The sequence below is a fragment of the Globicephala melas genome, chromosome 19 (genome assembly GCF_963455315.2).
Source record: "Globicephala melas chromosome 19, mGloMel1.2, whole genome shotgun sequence".
Lineage (NCBI taxonomy): Eukaryota > Metazoa > Chordata > Mammalia > Artiodactyla > Delphinidae > Globicephala > Globicephala melas.
In genome coordinates this window covers 8,060,377-8,075,213 of record NC_083332.1, presented here as the reverse complement: position 1 = coordinate 8,075,213, position 14,837 = coordinate 8,060,377, and the positions used below count along the sequence as shown (strand labels likewise).

Here is a 14,837-nt window from a genome sequence, read left to right as displayed (position 1 = left end):
TTAGATCCCGGCACAATCTTAAGGGTTTTGTATATATTACTTTGTTTAATCTCCAGAATTACCTATGAGGCAGATGAACCATTATCGCCCCCATTTTACGGATGAAGCAACTGAGGCACAACTGTGTAGCTTACCCAAGATTAATGATTCTGAGCCTGTGCTTCTAGGGTTCTAATAATGTATGTTTCTAACATTTCTCGCACGTAAATGTTCTGTGCTCCCAACCTCGACATTCCGAAAACTCTGATTTCCAAGATTCTAGGGTTGGAACATTGACAGGTCAAACGTTCTGAGATTGGAAAGTCTTGTGTGCCGAATCTGCCACTGACGGGTATAACTTTTCTTTTTTAAGAAAACTAGATTTTTTAAAAATTCAACAAATTAAAAATGATACTCAGATTTTAAAAGATTTCCTAGGCGGCCAGGAAAGGTATTTCGCCTAGGGCTAGAGCCCCAAACCTACAACCTGGGGCGGACCGGAATCTGCAGAAGAGGGAGGAGCCATTTATCCTTTACCAAGACACTAGCCTCCCCGCCCCTTTGCGGCTCCAGCCACCCTACCAAGATGGCGGACGCCGGAAGTAGGTCACGGGAAGGGGCGGGATTTCGGCGCGCGCATGCCCCAAACCGGATTTCCGGGCGCCGGAGAAGAAGTTCTTCCTTTAACAAGATGGCGGTGGGAAGGGGTGGTGGTGGTGGCGGGCAGTGCTCGAAAAGCGAGGCCAATTCCGGCTTCCTGGGGCTGCGGCCCACTTCGGTGGACCCGGCGCTGAGGCGGCGGCGGCGAGGCCCAAGAAATAAGAAGCGGGGCTGGCGGCGGCTCGCTCAGGAGCCGCTGGGATTGGAGGTCGATCAGTTCCTGGAGGACGTGCGGCTGCAGGAGCGCACGAGCGGGTGAGTGGGGCGGGACTGCGGACGGGTGGGCCAAGTTCTCTGTGGCGGGGTGCGAGGCCGAGCTGCCTGGGGGGACTTCCGGGGGCCTGGGAGCCCCTGTCTGGCACCGCTGGGGAAGCCGAGGGGTTAGACTGGGAACTCCGGGTGACGGCCTGTGGGACTTGATAGGGTCACCGGGTACAAGACGCCCAGTTAAATTAGAATCTAGGTAAACCACAAACACTTTTCTGATATCAGTACGTACCACGCACCCAGCCTAGTTGAGTGCGTTTTACGTAGTAAATTCTGCAAACTGGAGGGAGGAGCTCTGGCCTGGAGGGGTCCCAGGCGGGAAGCTTGTACTTGAATGAGCATAACAGGAAAGCTGAGCCCGGAGAGGTTAAACCTGTTCCTTTCTTAGCTTCGTGCTCCTCTCCCCAACATGTATGGCTGACATTCTGAATTTCTATCTTCCAGTGGCTTGATATCAGAGGCCCCCGATGAAAAACTCTTCTTCGTGGACACTGGCTCCAAGAATGAAGGTGAGAAAGGGTTTTTGTGGCGGGTGTATGGCGATGATGAGTCCTTAGTGAGGCTCTCTCAGCCTCTAAAAGGACCTGTGTTAATGACGTGGCTTGGGTGGAAAACGCCTGCAAAAAAAAGGTATTTACTGTATAAACAAGAGGACCTGGAATGAACAGAAAGCAAGTTAGGAACTAACCTAAAGAACTCATTTTTTCTTCTGAGGTTTCAGAGAGGTCTCAATGCCCAGGGAATCCAGTCGGGGTCTGCCTTGTTGAGTAGATAATCATAAATCAGGAGGTCTCCGTTAATTTGCAGAAAACCAAGTCAGGGACTTGCTGTAAGGAATCGTACCTGTTTTTCCTTTAATGAGAACAAAAGGATCAACTTGAATAAGAGATCCTTCTTGACCCGCTTGCTTTAATTTGCCAAAATGCAGGGTCGGGACCTTCTAAAACAAGTGGAGGAGAAGCAAGTTAGGGTTTGCTTCAGTGAGTAATAAGGTTCACTGTCAATACCTGGAGAAACAGATGAAGGATAAGCGACTTGTTTTAAGGAGCGTCTAGAAAAGCTGAGAAGTCCGTTTGAACGGGAAAGCCGATAGCTTTAATGAGCAAAACGTCAGGCTGCTGTAGCAGCAGGATGGCCTTGATGAGCACGTATGACGTCAGTCAAGGGGTCTGGTCTAAGGGAAGTGAAAGGACCTCTTGGGGGAGAGCAGTCTTTGAGTGAGCAGGTAAGGAAGGGGTATTAAAGAGGTCGACTTTCACAGGAGTGAGGAGATCTGCTCTGTGAACAGAAGAGCAAAGGCAGGGAGCTGCCCTGGTGAACAGGCGAGGAAGTAGTTACAGATTCTGCTTTAGATTTTAAAAAAAAAAAAAAAAAAGCAGAAGGATAACAGCGATTGCGCGCTTTCACGGGTGATCACTGTGCTGTGGAGTCGAAATACAATGGACCCTTGAACGATGCAGGGGTCAGGGGTGCTGACGTTCCATGGGGTCGAAAATCTACGTGTAATTTGTAGTCGGCCCTCTGTACCTTGGTTCCACATCTGTGGATTCAACGAACTGCAGATCGTGTGTTCCTGTAGTATTTGCTGTTGAAACAAACCTTGGTATAAGTGGACTCTCGCAGTTCAAACCCATGTTGTTCAGTGGTCAGCTGCAATTATTGGGTTGGCCAAAAAGTTTGTTTGGGTTTTTCCGTAAGATGTTATGGCAAACCCCGAACGACGTTTTTGGTCAACCCAGTACATCTCCGCCTGATCCTGTGAGGTAGGCATTAAACCTCGTTTTGGCAGCACAGGGGAGGAAAGTCACTTTCATGAGGTCCTTTAGCAAATGGAAGGATGCGGATTCCATCCTAGTATGTGTTGTTCTAGAGTCCTTTTTACTGTTAGGCTTTAGAAGTAAAAGCAGAAAATTCTGTTGCACTGAGAATCGGCTGTCTTGGGTCCTGAGTCCAGCTCCCTGGGCCTCATGTCGCCTGACCACCTGCTTTCTTCCTAGTTAGCGTTAGTGGTTCTGTGGCCTCTTCCCTGTTGCCTCTGGAAGCCCCTTGTCTGCAGGGCTGTGGGTCTGACTCCTCTGTGTCCCCAGCACAGGGCTGCCTCCAGCTGGCCCAGGAAATGGGTGTGGTGTGGGGAGTCACAGCTTGGGCACCCTGGGCCCTGCCCTTGCGGGGGCCTCTTTACTCAAGTGGGAGCCTGGGGTCAGCCTGGGCCCTCCACGTCTGTACTGGGATGCAGGTCTCCAGAGGAGCCGGAATGAGGGGAGTGGGAAGTTGGTCTTGGGTAGTGAGGAGGCCTGAGGCCTTAATTCTTTCCTTTCTTCCACCCCCAGAGCCGAACAAGAAGAGGACCAAAGGTCAGAAGAGGTCACTGCTTCTCAAGAAACCCCTTCGGATCGACCTCATCCTAGAGAACACGTCCAAGGTCCCTGCACCCAAAGAGTGAGTGTCCCCCCAGCCCCAGACCCTCCTTCCCCTTTGGTTCTGGCCTCACACCCTTCTGTGCAGGCCCTATTCACTTCCTGACCCTAAAGGAATTCTGGGGAGGGAGGGTGATAGGTGAAGGGCACTGGAGGGGAGGATGGGGTCGGATTTGCGCTTTGGAGAGCGGATTGGAGGCAGTGAGGCTGGGGCCAGGGTGCTGTGGCGGGGCAGGCGAGGATGGGCCTGGACGTGGCCGAGGGCTCTGGGGATGGAAGGGAGGGCTGGGTGGGCAGCCACGGCCAGGGGATGGGTCAGGCAGGGCTTAGTGACTGACCCCTGAAGTGGGGGTGGGGCGTGGATGGCTGATGGGGCGGACAGTGGAGCGATGCTGAGGTTGGTTGTGAAATGGTGTGTGAGGTCCCTGGGAGACATCCAGGGCAAGGGCCCCAGGGGCTGTTGTGTTGTTAGGTCTGGGGCTCAGGAGAGAGACCTGGGCTGGGGGCAGACATGGGGAGGTGGTCTCTGAAGCTGCTGGATCGAGTGAGGAGGCCCCCTGTGGAGGGAGGAGGTGCTGGGATGCCTGGCGGGGGCAGGGGGAGCTTGCCTCACCCGCTGCGCCTGTGCCGCTTCTCCCCGGCCCAGCATCCGCGCCCACCAGGTCCCCAACGCCAGGAAGCTCAAGCGGAAGGAGCAGCTATGGGAGAGGCTGGCAGAGCAGGGCGAGTTGCCCCGGGAGGTGCGCAGGGCTCAGGCCCGGCTCCTCCACCCTCCTGTGGCCAAAGCCAAGCCGGGGCCACAGGACACGGTTGAGCGGCCCTTCTACGACCTTTGGGTCAAAGACAGTGAGTGTCGCAGCTGCGGCGCGCCGTGTCTAAGGGGGGCGCCCTGCGGGGGTTGCTTTGAGGGTCTTCGGCAGAGTCAGGAGTGTTGAAGTGGCACCGTTTTCCTGCTCGCGCTCCCCTTTTGCAAGTGGGCCGGCTCCTGCCCCTCCGCCTGGGGTCTCCTCTGCTTTCTGGACCCTGTCCACATGCTCTTTTGCCTGGCGTTCGAAGCCCTGTGGGGTCTGAGAGTCAGTCCTTCCCGGGCCATCTTGCAGTCAGTGCTTCGGTGCCGTCTTAAGGGAGGAGGGCTGGGAGGGAGCCCCTCGGGGCCCCGATGTTCCCCCAGCAGCTGCCCCTCGCTGCCTCCGCAGACCCTCTGGACCGGCCCTTGGAGCGCCAGGACCCTTTTTTCCTGGAGCAGACCAAGAAGAAAGGTGTGAAGGTGAGAATTCGTCAGAAGGGCGTCCTGGGGGATAGGGGTCAGAGCGCGGGGCTGGGGAGCGTTCAGGCCGTAGAGCCTCAGCGTCAGAGCCCGACCGTCCTGTGACCGGGAGCCCACTTGCTGGAGCCAGGCAGGCAGTGCCGCCTCCAGGGCACAGAGCAGAGTGGTGGCAGGTCGGTGGGACGTGCTTCAGGGAGATGAGGGGAACTTTCACTGGAAAGTAAGATGGTACTAAGGGGCAGGAGACCTGGTGTCGTGAGCGAGCCTGCAGAGATGGGGGGCGGAGCCTCCAGTGAGGGCGCGGCTGTAGGGTGCGGAGACCCGCTGGTCGGGGGTGGGAGAAGGCTGCGGGAGCCCACTTGGGGCTGTGGGCTTTTATCCTAAGTGCTTTTGCACACGGGAGCGGTGGGATTGTGGGATGCTCTGAGGAGGTGGGACAGGTGGGGCCGGGCACCCCAGCGCGGGGGTGAAGGGGGTGACCCAAGGCAAGTCTTCGGGCAGAAGCACCCAGCCTAGCGGGCAGTTGGCTGTGGGGAGGGGCAGGGGGCGTCAGGGGCGACCCCCAGGCTTCTGCTGTAGACGGGGAGCCTTTGCTGGGGTGGAGGCCAGCCGTGCAGGGACGTGGCAAGTCCAGACGGGGCGATGCTGCTCAGAGCTGAGCGTGCACTCGGGTCCCCTGGGGGTTTGTTAAAGTGCAGGTTCTGGTTAGCTGGTTTCAGGTGAGCCCGTGGCCCTGCGTTTCTCCCAAGCTCCCGGGGGCGCAGGGCTACACTCTAAGTGTCTGTCAGCCCTTGTCTGCGGTGTCCTGCACTGACAGACACAGAACCTCATGCCCTCTGCCAGGCGCAGCTGCCGATCTCAGCTATGGCCTGATGACTGTACCATACGGTTTTGCAAGTGTCACCCCTCCCCACCGCTCTGGCGACAGGAACCCTACTCAGGAAAGACAAGCGGAGTCCCTGCGTGCTCGTCCTGGGGTTGCCGCGCCTGCGGTACCCCCTGTCCATTGTTCCAGCTGCCGCAGGCACCTCCCAGCTTGAAGGCTGTGCGCCGTGCTGAGGCCTCTGCCGCCTCCCGGGCCCGGGTCCCAGCACTTGAGGGAGCTTGAGTCATGGCGCTCCCAGGCCTTAGCCTGCCTTGGTCTTGTCCTCCTCCAGCGGCCGCAGCGTCTCCACACCAAGCCCTCCAAGGCGCCTGCCGTGGAGGTGATGCCCGCGGGAGCTTCCTACAACCCGACCTTTGAGGACCACCAGGTACGCCGCCCCGCCGGGCCTCTCACTCGCTGCTTGGCCATTTGGTCAGCATGCCCTCCCAGGGCTTGTGGTCCAGTCGGGGAGACAGAACTGTTCGTGCACAGTGATGACCCAGAGTGGGCAGGGCTGGGATGGAAGGGCACGAGGGGGCATCAGACCCAGCCTTGGGAGTCAGGGAGGGCTTGCTGGAGAATGGGGCATCAGAGCTGAGACTGGGGGCAGTTTGTTATGGTAAGAGAGGAAGGAATGGGGGTGTTCCAGTCGGAGGGAGAGGCACGTGCAAAGGCCCAGAGATGCGTGAGACTGTGGCACGTCTCAGGAACTCTGTGGGACATAAATGCAAAAGGCTTTCAACTAAAAAAAAAAAAAAAAAAAAGACTTTTAACTGTTGGCAACAAAACGTGTGACCTAGTAAGCTTTGTGCAAGGGTGAAGGTAGTTTAGCAACAGGAAAAGCTGGTGGCAAGAGTCAGTGTTTATCTCACAGAAATCTGTCAGGTACAGATGTCACGAACAGAGGGGACAAACCCCCACCCTCGGGGAGCTCGGGTTCCTGGAGAGAAATCGAGGTCACTGAGTAGATGCAGGTGCTCCTGTGAATGCTGTTCAGCATTGTTCCCCGTGAGACAGACTCTTAGCTGACCAGGGGCAGGGGGCCGTGTCCCTCTCCCAGGGAACAGCAACTACGGGACAAACAGCGCCGCGCGAAACATTGAGAGGATGAGGCTGGCCACAGGCAGAGGAGGCTGCTCGCAGAGGCTGTCGCTCACGGGGAGCTGTTGTCGTTTTCTTTTTCTCACTTTTTTAATATAATCGTTTTATCAGGATATAATTTCCATGCATGTGATTCACCCACCTACAGGACTCAATTCAGTGGTGTTTAGTATATGCAGAGTTGTGTGGCCATCACTACAGTCAAATTTAGAACATTTTCATCACCCCAGAAAGAAAGCGAATGCCCATCAGCCGTCACCCCCAGTTCCCCGTTTCCCCTGGTCTCGGGCAGCCACCACTTCTTCCTGTCTGTGCGCGTGCCTGTTCAGGGCACTGCCTAGAAGTGGAACCCTGCGGCGTGTAGAGACCAGACTGTCCTTTAAGAGGACAGGCAGAGCAGATGTGAGATTAGGGATGAGAAGCCCCCTTTGGCCGGTGCAGGGAGGCCAGGGAGAGGAGGGGGCGCCTGGGCCATCGAGGGGAGTGGGCTGAGCCCTGGGGTGGAGGTGCAGGTGGGAGGTAAAAGGGCTGGGTCTGTAACTCCCAGGAGAGGCCTCCAGGGCCTGGGTCCTCACCTGCATCCCCGCCCCCTCCCAGACCCTGCTCCGGGCGGCTCATGAGGTGGAGCTGCTGCGGCAGAAGGCAGCAGAGAAGCTGCAGCGGCAGCTGGCCCCGCCGGCCTCGGAGCAGGCCGCCACCCAGGTGAGCCCAGGCCCACTCGCCCACCCTTCCCGCCCGCTCCCTGCCTTGCGCCTGACCTGCCCCCTCTCCCCAGGAGTCTGCCTTCCAGGAGATGTGCCAGGGGCTGCTGGAGGAGTCGGATGGGGAAGGGGAGCCCGGCGAGGGCCAGGACGAGGGTCCCGAGGTTGGAGGAGACCAGGCCACGGGAGCAGAGGCCTCGCCCACAGCCGTCCGCCCGGCCTCCGTGGAGAAGAAGACGGAGCAGCAGCGGCGGCGGGAGAAGGGTGCCCGGATGCTGGTGAGCACCCTGGGCTCCAGTCTGCTCTGCCCAGTCCCACAGCCTGGTTTCTCCTGCCTGCAGCCTGCTTTTTTTGGGCTGTTTGGGATCCTTGAAGCTCCTTTGTCAGCTGAGACCTAGTTCCTGGCGTCTTCCAGATGCCTCTCTGGGCTCAGAGGATGCAGTGGGGAACACGCCAGGTCAGGCCCTGCTGCCCTGGTGATGATGTTCGGGGGTGGGGGCTGGGGAGGCTTTATGAACCACAGACAGAGAGAAACGGATAAGGAAGGTCAGTTCACGAAACAAGCACTGGGCTTCCCTGGTGGCGCAGTGGTTAAGAATCCGCCTGCCAGCGCAGGGGACACGGGTTCGAGCCCTGGTCCGGGAAGATCCCACATACCACAGAGCAGCTAAGCCCGTGCACCACAACTACTGAGCCTGTGCTCTAGAGCCCGTGAGCCACAACTACTGAGCCCGCGTGCCACAACTAATGCAGCTAAGCCCGTGCACCACAACTACTGAGCCTGTGCTCTAGAGCCCGTGAGCCACAACTACTGAGCCCGCGTGCCACAACTAATGCAGCTAAGCCCGTGCACCACAACTACTGAGCCTGTGCTCTAGAGCCCGTGAGCCACAACTACTGAGCCCGCGTGCCACAACTAATGCAGCTAAGCCCGTGCACCACAACTACTGAGCCTGTGCTCTAGAGCCCGTGAGCCACAACTACTGAGCCCGCGTGCCACAACTAATGAAGCCCGCGTGCCTTGAGCCCATACTCTGCAACAAGAGAAGCCATCACAACGAGAAGCCCACACACTGCAGTGAAGAGTAGCCCCCGCTTGCGGCAACTAGAGAAAGCCCAGGCACGGCAGTGAAGACCCAGTGCAGCCAAAAACAAATAAATAAAATTTTTAAGAAAGGAAAGCAAGCGCTGTGGAGAAACAGCTGCTGTGACCTGGGAGCAGGTGGAGGAAAGGCCCCCCGGGGCGAGGTGGTGCTCGACCTGGCCCCTGACCTTGCCCGTCCCCGCAGAGGGTGCAGCAGGCTGCGGTGCGGGCCGCCCGGCTTCGGCACCAGCAGGTCTTCAGGCTGCGCGGGATCAAGGCGCAGGTAGCGCAGCGGCTGGCGGAGCTGGCTCGACGGCGGGAGCGGCGGCAGGCACAGCGGCTGGCAGAGGCGGACAGACCCCGCCGGCTGGGGCGGCTCAAGTGAGGCCTGGGCTGGGGGCTCCCTGGGAGTCTGGGGGGGTCCAAATCCCCTATCTGGCGCCTTCCTATCTTGCTCAGCCTGGGCCTCTCCTGGGAGACCATCTCTTTCCCCAGAGTTCCGTGTTCTCAACCCCATTGCCCGGCCTCTTGTTCCCAAGAGGGGTCTTTGGCCCTGTGTCCTGGGCCAGGCTCACCCCCCCACCACCAGACGCCCCGTATTCCCCAGGTATCAGGACCCCGACATTGACGTGCAGCTCAGCTCGGAGCTGTCTGACTCACTCAGGACCCTGAAGGTACTTGTCTGGCTGGGGGGCTGGGGGGCTGCAGGGGAGACACCCGTGCCTGGTGATGATACCCATCCTTGCTCCCCGTGTCCCCCGGGGACTATGGGCGACATCATGGCTGCCCCCAGGCTGGGCTGGTTGGGCTGATGCCTGGGGGCTGAGGGCACGGGGTCCCCGTGGGTGGTGAGGGGCCGAGTGATGGATAGTTGCAGCCTGGGGCCCTCAGAAGACCGTTCCTCCTGGCCAGGTCCCATTGTAGCCCCTGGTCTGCGGGCCCCACTCTCAGCGTCTGCAGTCCCAGAGGGGTCTTTCTAAAGCTCAGAATAGACCCTGTTCCTCCCCCACTCGGAGCCTGCTGTGGCTCCCCAGTGCCCCCGGGAGGAAGCCCAGCTCACACAGCCACAGACCCTGTGTGGTCTGACGCGCCTTGGGGCTCCAGCCAGCTGTACTTGTAGTGGGCCAACTGTGCACCCTTCTTCTGACCCCACCTCTGCCCCTGCACTCCCCTGCCGGCCACACCCATTCCCCCTTCTCCAGCCTCCTTCGTGTTGCTTCCTCCAAGCCCAGCTCAGGGCCGGCCCATGGGTCAGTACCTATCACCCCATGAGTCAGGGCCAGGCTGAGCCCCTGGTGTACGTGAGGCCAGACTCGGGGCCTTGACTAATGGGGGGACTGCGGGGCGGACTCCCCCCTCCACTGGACCCTGTGGAGCAGTCAGGGCCCTGGGGTTTCTGCCTAGCACCAGCTGAGGCCTCCCTGTCCGTGTCTCGCAGCCTGAGGGCAACATCCTCCGTGACCGGTTCAAGAGCTTCCAGAGAAGAAACATGATCGAGCCTCGGGAGCGAGCCAAGTGAGAGCCGGGGCCTGCCATGTGGGGTGGGCATCGGGAACCTTCCCCCGCCGGATGGGTGCCAGATGGGCTTAGGTCGCCGACTGCTCTCTTCTCCCTCCCCCAGGTTCAAGCGCAAGTACAAAGTGAAGCTGGTGGAGAAGCGGGCGTTCCGCGAGATCCAGTGAGTGGCGCTCCCCTTCTCCCCAGTGGTCTCCAGCGGTCCCGGGGCCCCTCCCAGACCCGGTTGCTGTAGCCAGTGATGGAGCGATGCTCCCTCGGCCAGGCCTGGGACAGGGTCAGCCTGCCAGAGCCACCTGACCCCAGAGTCAGACCAGGGAGGGTCCCCGAGGGGAAGTGGAAGGGCCCGAACCGGAAGAAGGGGTGTCACGTGGAGGAGGATGTGGCCCCCCCCATCCACCCTCAGCCTCCCCTCTGTCCCCAGGTTGTAGCTGCCACGAGATGTTGGAGCCCCCGCCCTTCAATAAAGCACCTTCTGACCAACACCTCAGGCCTCGCGTGTGACTTGTCTCCCTCCTGAGAGCAGCTCTGCCTGTTCCCCTCTAGCACACGGGGATGTGGGTACCAGGACCTTCGTCTCCACCAAAGGCTGGTGGGAAGCCAGGGCGTGGCAGAGGGCTTGTCCGGCAGAGGCAGGGGCAGCCGTCCCGGGAGCGAGCAGCGTCTTACAGAAATAGGCGGAGGGGACGGGCCAGCTGCTGTTGGGTGTGGGAGAGGGGAGGGCTGCACTTGGGTTTCTGGTGGGGGGAGGTGGCCCATTGCACTGCAGTGAGGGGGGAGGCGGACCTTGACCGCAGGCACCTTGACTACAGGCATGTCACATTGTTTAGAGTAGTAGCTGACGTTCGCTGCCCGCCTATCCTTTCTATTCAAGCCCTGACAGCCAGTTTAGGAGGGCTGGAGTTACCCATCCCCGCCCCGACCCCTTTTTCTTATGCCGCACCATGTGGCATCTGTTACCTGACCGGGGATTGAACCTGCGCCCCCTGCAGTGGAAGCGCAGAGTCTTAACCACTGGGCCACCAGGGAAGCCCCCCGTCCCTATCCCCTTTTTAAAGGTGAGGAAACTGAAGTCCATGAAAGGAGGTTGATCCTCCCCCCCCCACCCCCACTATAAAGGACTTTTAAAAACACTTATTCTGCAAGTAATAAAGGACTGGTCTCACTGTAAGTCATTGATACGGTTCATACGCGTACCAAAGAAACTACCAAAGAAACGCGAACATCACCCTTGACCTTTGCCCTCCTTTTTTCCCCACCCCCCCCTTTCTGTAGAAGGGGAAACTGAGGCTCCTGAAGAAGTAATTCCCTCAGTGTTACAGGAGGAAGGAGAGACCCAGGGCAGAGAGAAGGGAGAGAGGTGTTTGGGTTTTTGATTTGTTTTCTAATATAAATTTATTTATTTTTGGCTGCGTTGGGTCTTCGTTGCCGCGTGTGGGCTTCCTCTAGTTGTGTTGAGCAGGGGCTGCTCTTTGTTGCGGAGCACGAGCTCTGGGCGCGCGAGCTTTAGTAGTTGTGGCTCGCGGGCTCTAGAGCGCAGGCTCAGTAGTTGTGGCGCATGGGCTTAGTAGCTCTGTGGCATGTGGGATCTTCCTGGACCAGGGCTCGAACCCATGTCCCCCGCATTGGCAGGTGGATTCTTAACCACTGTGCCACCAGGGAAGCCCTGCCCTCCATTCTAATCCTCTGCAGAGGTAGCCGGCTCTGCAGTTTGCTCTGAAGGGTTCTGTCATGTTCCACGTGTGAGTCTGTTAAATTACATACGTATACATTGGAAAATAGAAGTGTTTTAATTTTTCTGTGTCTGGGATAGGATCATACCATATGTGGTTCTGTAACTTGCCATTTAGTGCATGTTGAGGAATTTATGTCTGTGTAGGGTGCATCCTCATTCTTTTTCACAGCTGCAGAGAATTCCACGGTACGACCGTGCTGTGATTCCACTCACCCAGGCCCATATTGCTCCTGGTGAAGCTGGAGGGGATACCTGTGTACCTGTGCCATTTCACATGTGTCTGTAGGACAGGTACCTGCAAGTGAATCTCTGGGCTACAGGGAAAGTGTATCTAAAATGTCATTTGGATCCAGCCAAAATGCTCCCTGCTTACAGGAGCCCCCCCACCCCTTGTTTGCTCATAGCTTTACTACGGTATGGTCTCACTACTTTTATTTTATCGTGCATGGTTACCAGTAAGGTTGAGCACCTTTTCATATGATCACTGGTGGTTTTTTCCATGCTGGTTCAAACCTTTGGACCATTTTCCTCCTGGGCTGTTTTCTTGTTTGTTTATAGTAGCTCTTTATTTATTATGGATCCGAAGACTGTCATACATGTCACAGACATTTCTTCCAGGCTTTTCCTTTGACTTTGTGCATGGTATCTTGTCAGGAGTGTCCACTGCTTTTAGTTTTCTGTTAGTCTTCGTCTATTTTTTATCATGGCCTTTAGGCAGGTTGCTCCAGGACAAGATGTTTATAAAAATAGAGCAGGCAATTTATAAAACAAGTGGCTGAAGGGAGAGACTAACGTCAGAGCCTCCTCCTTCCCCCCACATCACAATTTAAGGAACTGTTCCTGCTGTTCCTCCCCCTCTCCCATCTTAAAAAGGACTGTTGTACAGACAAGAACACTGCAGTGTGCGTGTGTGTATAGGGGAGGGGGCAGAGGATGGTAAGTTGAGGTGCAAATGGAAGCCATTTAGTGTCTGCTAAAGCCTTAAGCCCCAGCCTTTGACCCAGTAACTTCATCCTGGGAAGAGAGTCTGAAGGAAGCTGCTGGAAAAAGGGAGGAAACTCTTAATGTCCAGAGATGGCCAGCAGAGCATCTGTCAAATGCTGGGATACCCGGGGGATGGAGTGATCCCAGCTACCCGAGGGCAGATTCTGCCAGCCGGGGCATTAGGCAGTGTCCTCAGGAAGTTCTCACTGTTTAATGTCCTGGGGAAATGCATCTGTTCCCCTGTGTGCAAAAAACACGGGGTAGCAGCAAAGACAGGTTTGTGGGTTTCCCTGCATGTCAATTATATTTCACTTCTGATTTTTACATTAAAAGAAAAAACTTAAAAATGCTGAACTCTAGGTAAAGATTTGCAAGCTGCAGTGGTGCCCTGATGTCGGCAACTTCTTTTTGAAATGCATAAAATAAAGGGGATGAACGGACAAACAAGTTCAGGGAAATGTTAACGGTAGAATCTGGGTGCTGGTGCATGTGGGTGCTCCCAGGAAAACTCACTTGCCTTTACTGTTTGAAAATCTTGCTAATAATTATTGGGAAAAAGCACATTGGGATTTAGCGTGATGCTGATGGAGGCTTAAGGTTCAAAGTCAATTAATTAACTTGCACTGGTCCCTTCCAAGGTCCTACACCTCCTTTCGAACTTGTAACTTACAATTTTTCCTGTAGCGGGTCCCCCAAATTGTAAAAGCTTCAGACACCACAAAACCTGAATCTTCCCAATTGTGGTATTAAAAAAAGTGAATTACCCACCAGTTGAGTGGTGCCTGAATAAATGATAGTGCATCTATACTGCAGAGGGAGCTAGAGTTGGTTATTTAAAGGATGGAGGCCATCTGTAGGCAGCAGCCTTAAATTGTGGTTAGGAGCATGGACTTGGGAGCTAGAGTCTTGATTTCAAATCCCAGCTCCGTTACATACTAGCTGTGTGACCTCGTGAAGGTTACTTCACCTCTCTGTGCCCCAGAGTCCCCATCAGCAAAATGGACATAATGATAGTGCCTACTTCATTGGGTTATTCCAGGGGTGGATTCTGCACACAGAAGTGCTCAGGACAGGGTCCTGGCACAGAGTAAGCCCTAGAGGAGTGTATTATAACGTTAGGGAAAAACAAAAATGGGGGAAAAAAAAGTGTGGAAACTTGCAATCTGTGCCAAAGACTCCTCACACATGCTCCTTTGACCCACTGATTGCACTCTTGGGAATATGCCTGAAGGAAATGGCCGGAAACTTGGGGAAAAGCATAATGCAGAGGCAGGTCGGTCGGAGTGCTGTGTAGAATGGAAGGAAGCGTGGTAATGGCCGTGGGCTGGGCCTGTCCACTCGGGGGAGGGAGGCCTCTGCGGCCACTAACCCAGGGGTCGGAAGCACGTGTAATAACTGGAATGTGTTTATGTTCTGCTCTTTTGTGGAATAGAGCAAACAGGATCTGCCCCTGTCCATGCTGGGGTTCATTGAACTAACCCTGTGCCCAGGGTGTCTCGGGTGGGGGATTCCAGGGGATGCGTTTTCCATCTTCAGCCTTTTTCCAGCTTTTCCAAACTTTTTTAAAAATAGGAATTCAAAATGTGGACATAGATGCCTTGATGTGCTGTTTGGAAGATTAGAAACAGAAACAGTCCAAATATAGACGATGGGAAATGGGTTTTTATAAGTGAGATGTCTACACAATGGGGTATTTCATCACCATTTAAGGAAAAAAACAGCTTTGGGGAGAATATTTTTGGGGGGGATGGGGAGGAATTTTTAATGATCGGCGGAAATACTTATGGTCTGTCTCAGAGAACTGTTAAATGGGGAAAGGATTATGACTCTAACTGGTTTAAAAATGTAAATAAACATAGGCAGAGAAAGGCATTTCGGAAGATGTACACCAGGGTTACCAGGGACTACGCTCGGATGGTGAATGATGCTAGATTTGTATCTTCCTCCTTAAATCTGCTTTTATGTATCTTCTCCACTTCACTGGGGCAAACCCTGGGTGGGCTTTGCCAACCTTCACCCACCCTCCTTACAGCAGGGGCTGGAGGCAGCAACTGCATTTCCCAGACGCCCTTGCAGCTGGATTCTAGGTGTAGAACAGGCCCCAGTGGTTAGAGTCCCTCCAGAGACATGGACGGCAGAAGTGACCCCAGGGTCACAGCCAGTACTGGGCGTTCTTGATGCCCAGAGGTTCTCTGGAAGCAGGTGGGTTCTGTGCAGCCATCCTGGGCATTATCCCTAGAGCCCAGCCTAGGGCCCAGCCTA

The 14,837-nt window shown here is 56.0% G+C and overlaps 1 protein-coding gene and 1 non-coding gene across 3 annotated transcripts; both read left to right on the top strand.

Annotated features, from left to right (window-relative positions):
- Positions 1-565: 565 nt before the first annotated feature.
- Positions 566-10,341, top strand: NOP53 (NOP53 ribosome biogenesis factor). Of its 2 annotated transcripts, XM_030873755.2 has the most exons (13): positions 566-894; positions 1,351-1,415; positions 3,237-3,345; positions 3,970-4,169; positions 4,520-4,590; positions 5,748-5,843; positions 7,154-7,258; positions 7,332-7,535; positions 8,547-8,722; positions 8,949-9,015; positions 9,780-9,856; positions 9,963-10,019; positions 10,281-10,341. In XM_030873755.2, exons 1-13 carry the CDS (start codon positions 566-568, stop codon positions 10,285-10,287), a joined length of 1,563 nt encoding a protein of 520 aa, XP_030729615.1. In that variant the 3' UTR covers positions 10,288-10,341. The 2 variants fall into 2 exon arrangements, with proteins under 2 accessions (XP_030729615.1, XP_030729616.1); XM_030873756.2 differs by lacking the exon at positions 10,281-10,341 and having other exon boundaries at positions 9,963-10,023.
- Positions 9,062-9,172, top strand: LOC115862716 (small nucleolar RNA SNORD23). Its single transcript, XR_004043200.1, has one exon. It is a non-coding gene; the product is annotated as a small nucleolar RNA SNORD23 (small nucleolar RNA).
- Positions 10,342-14,837: the final 4,496 nt, after the last annotated feature.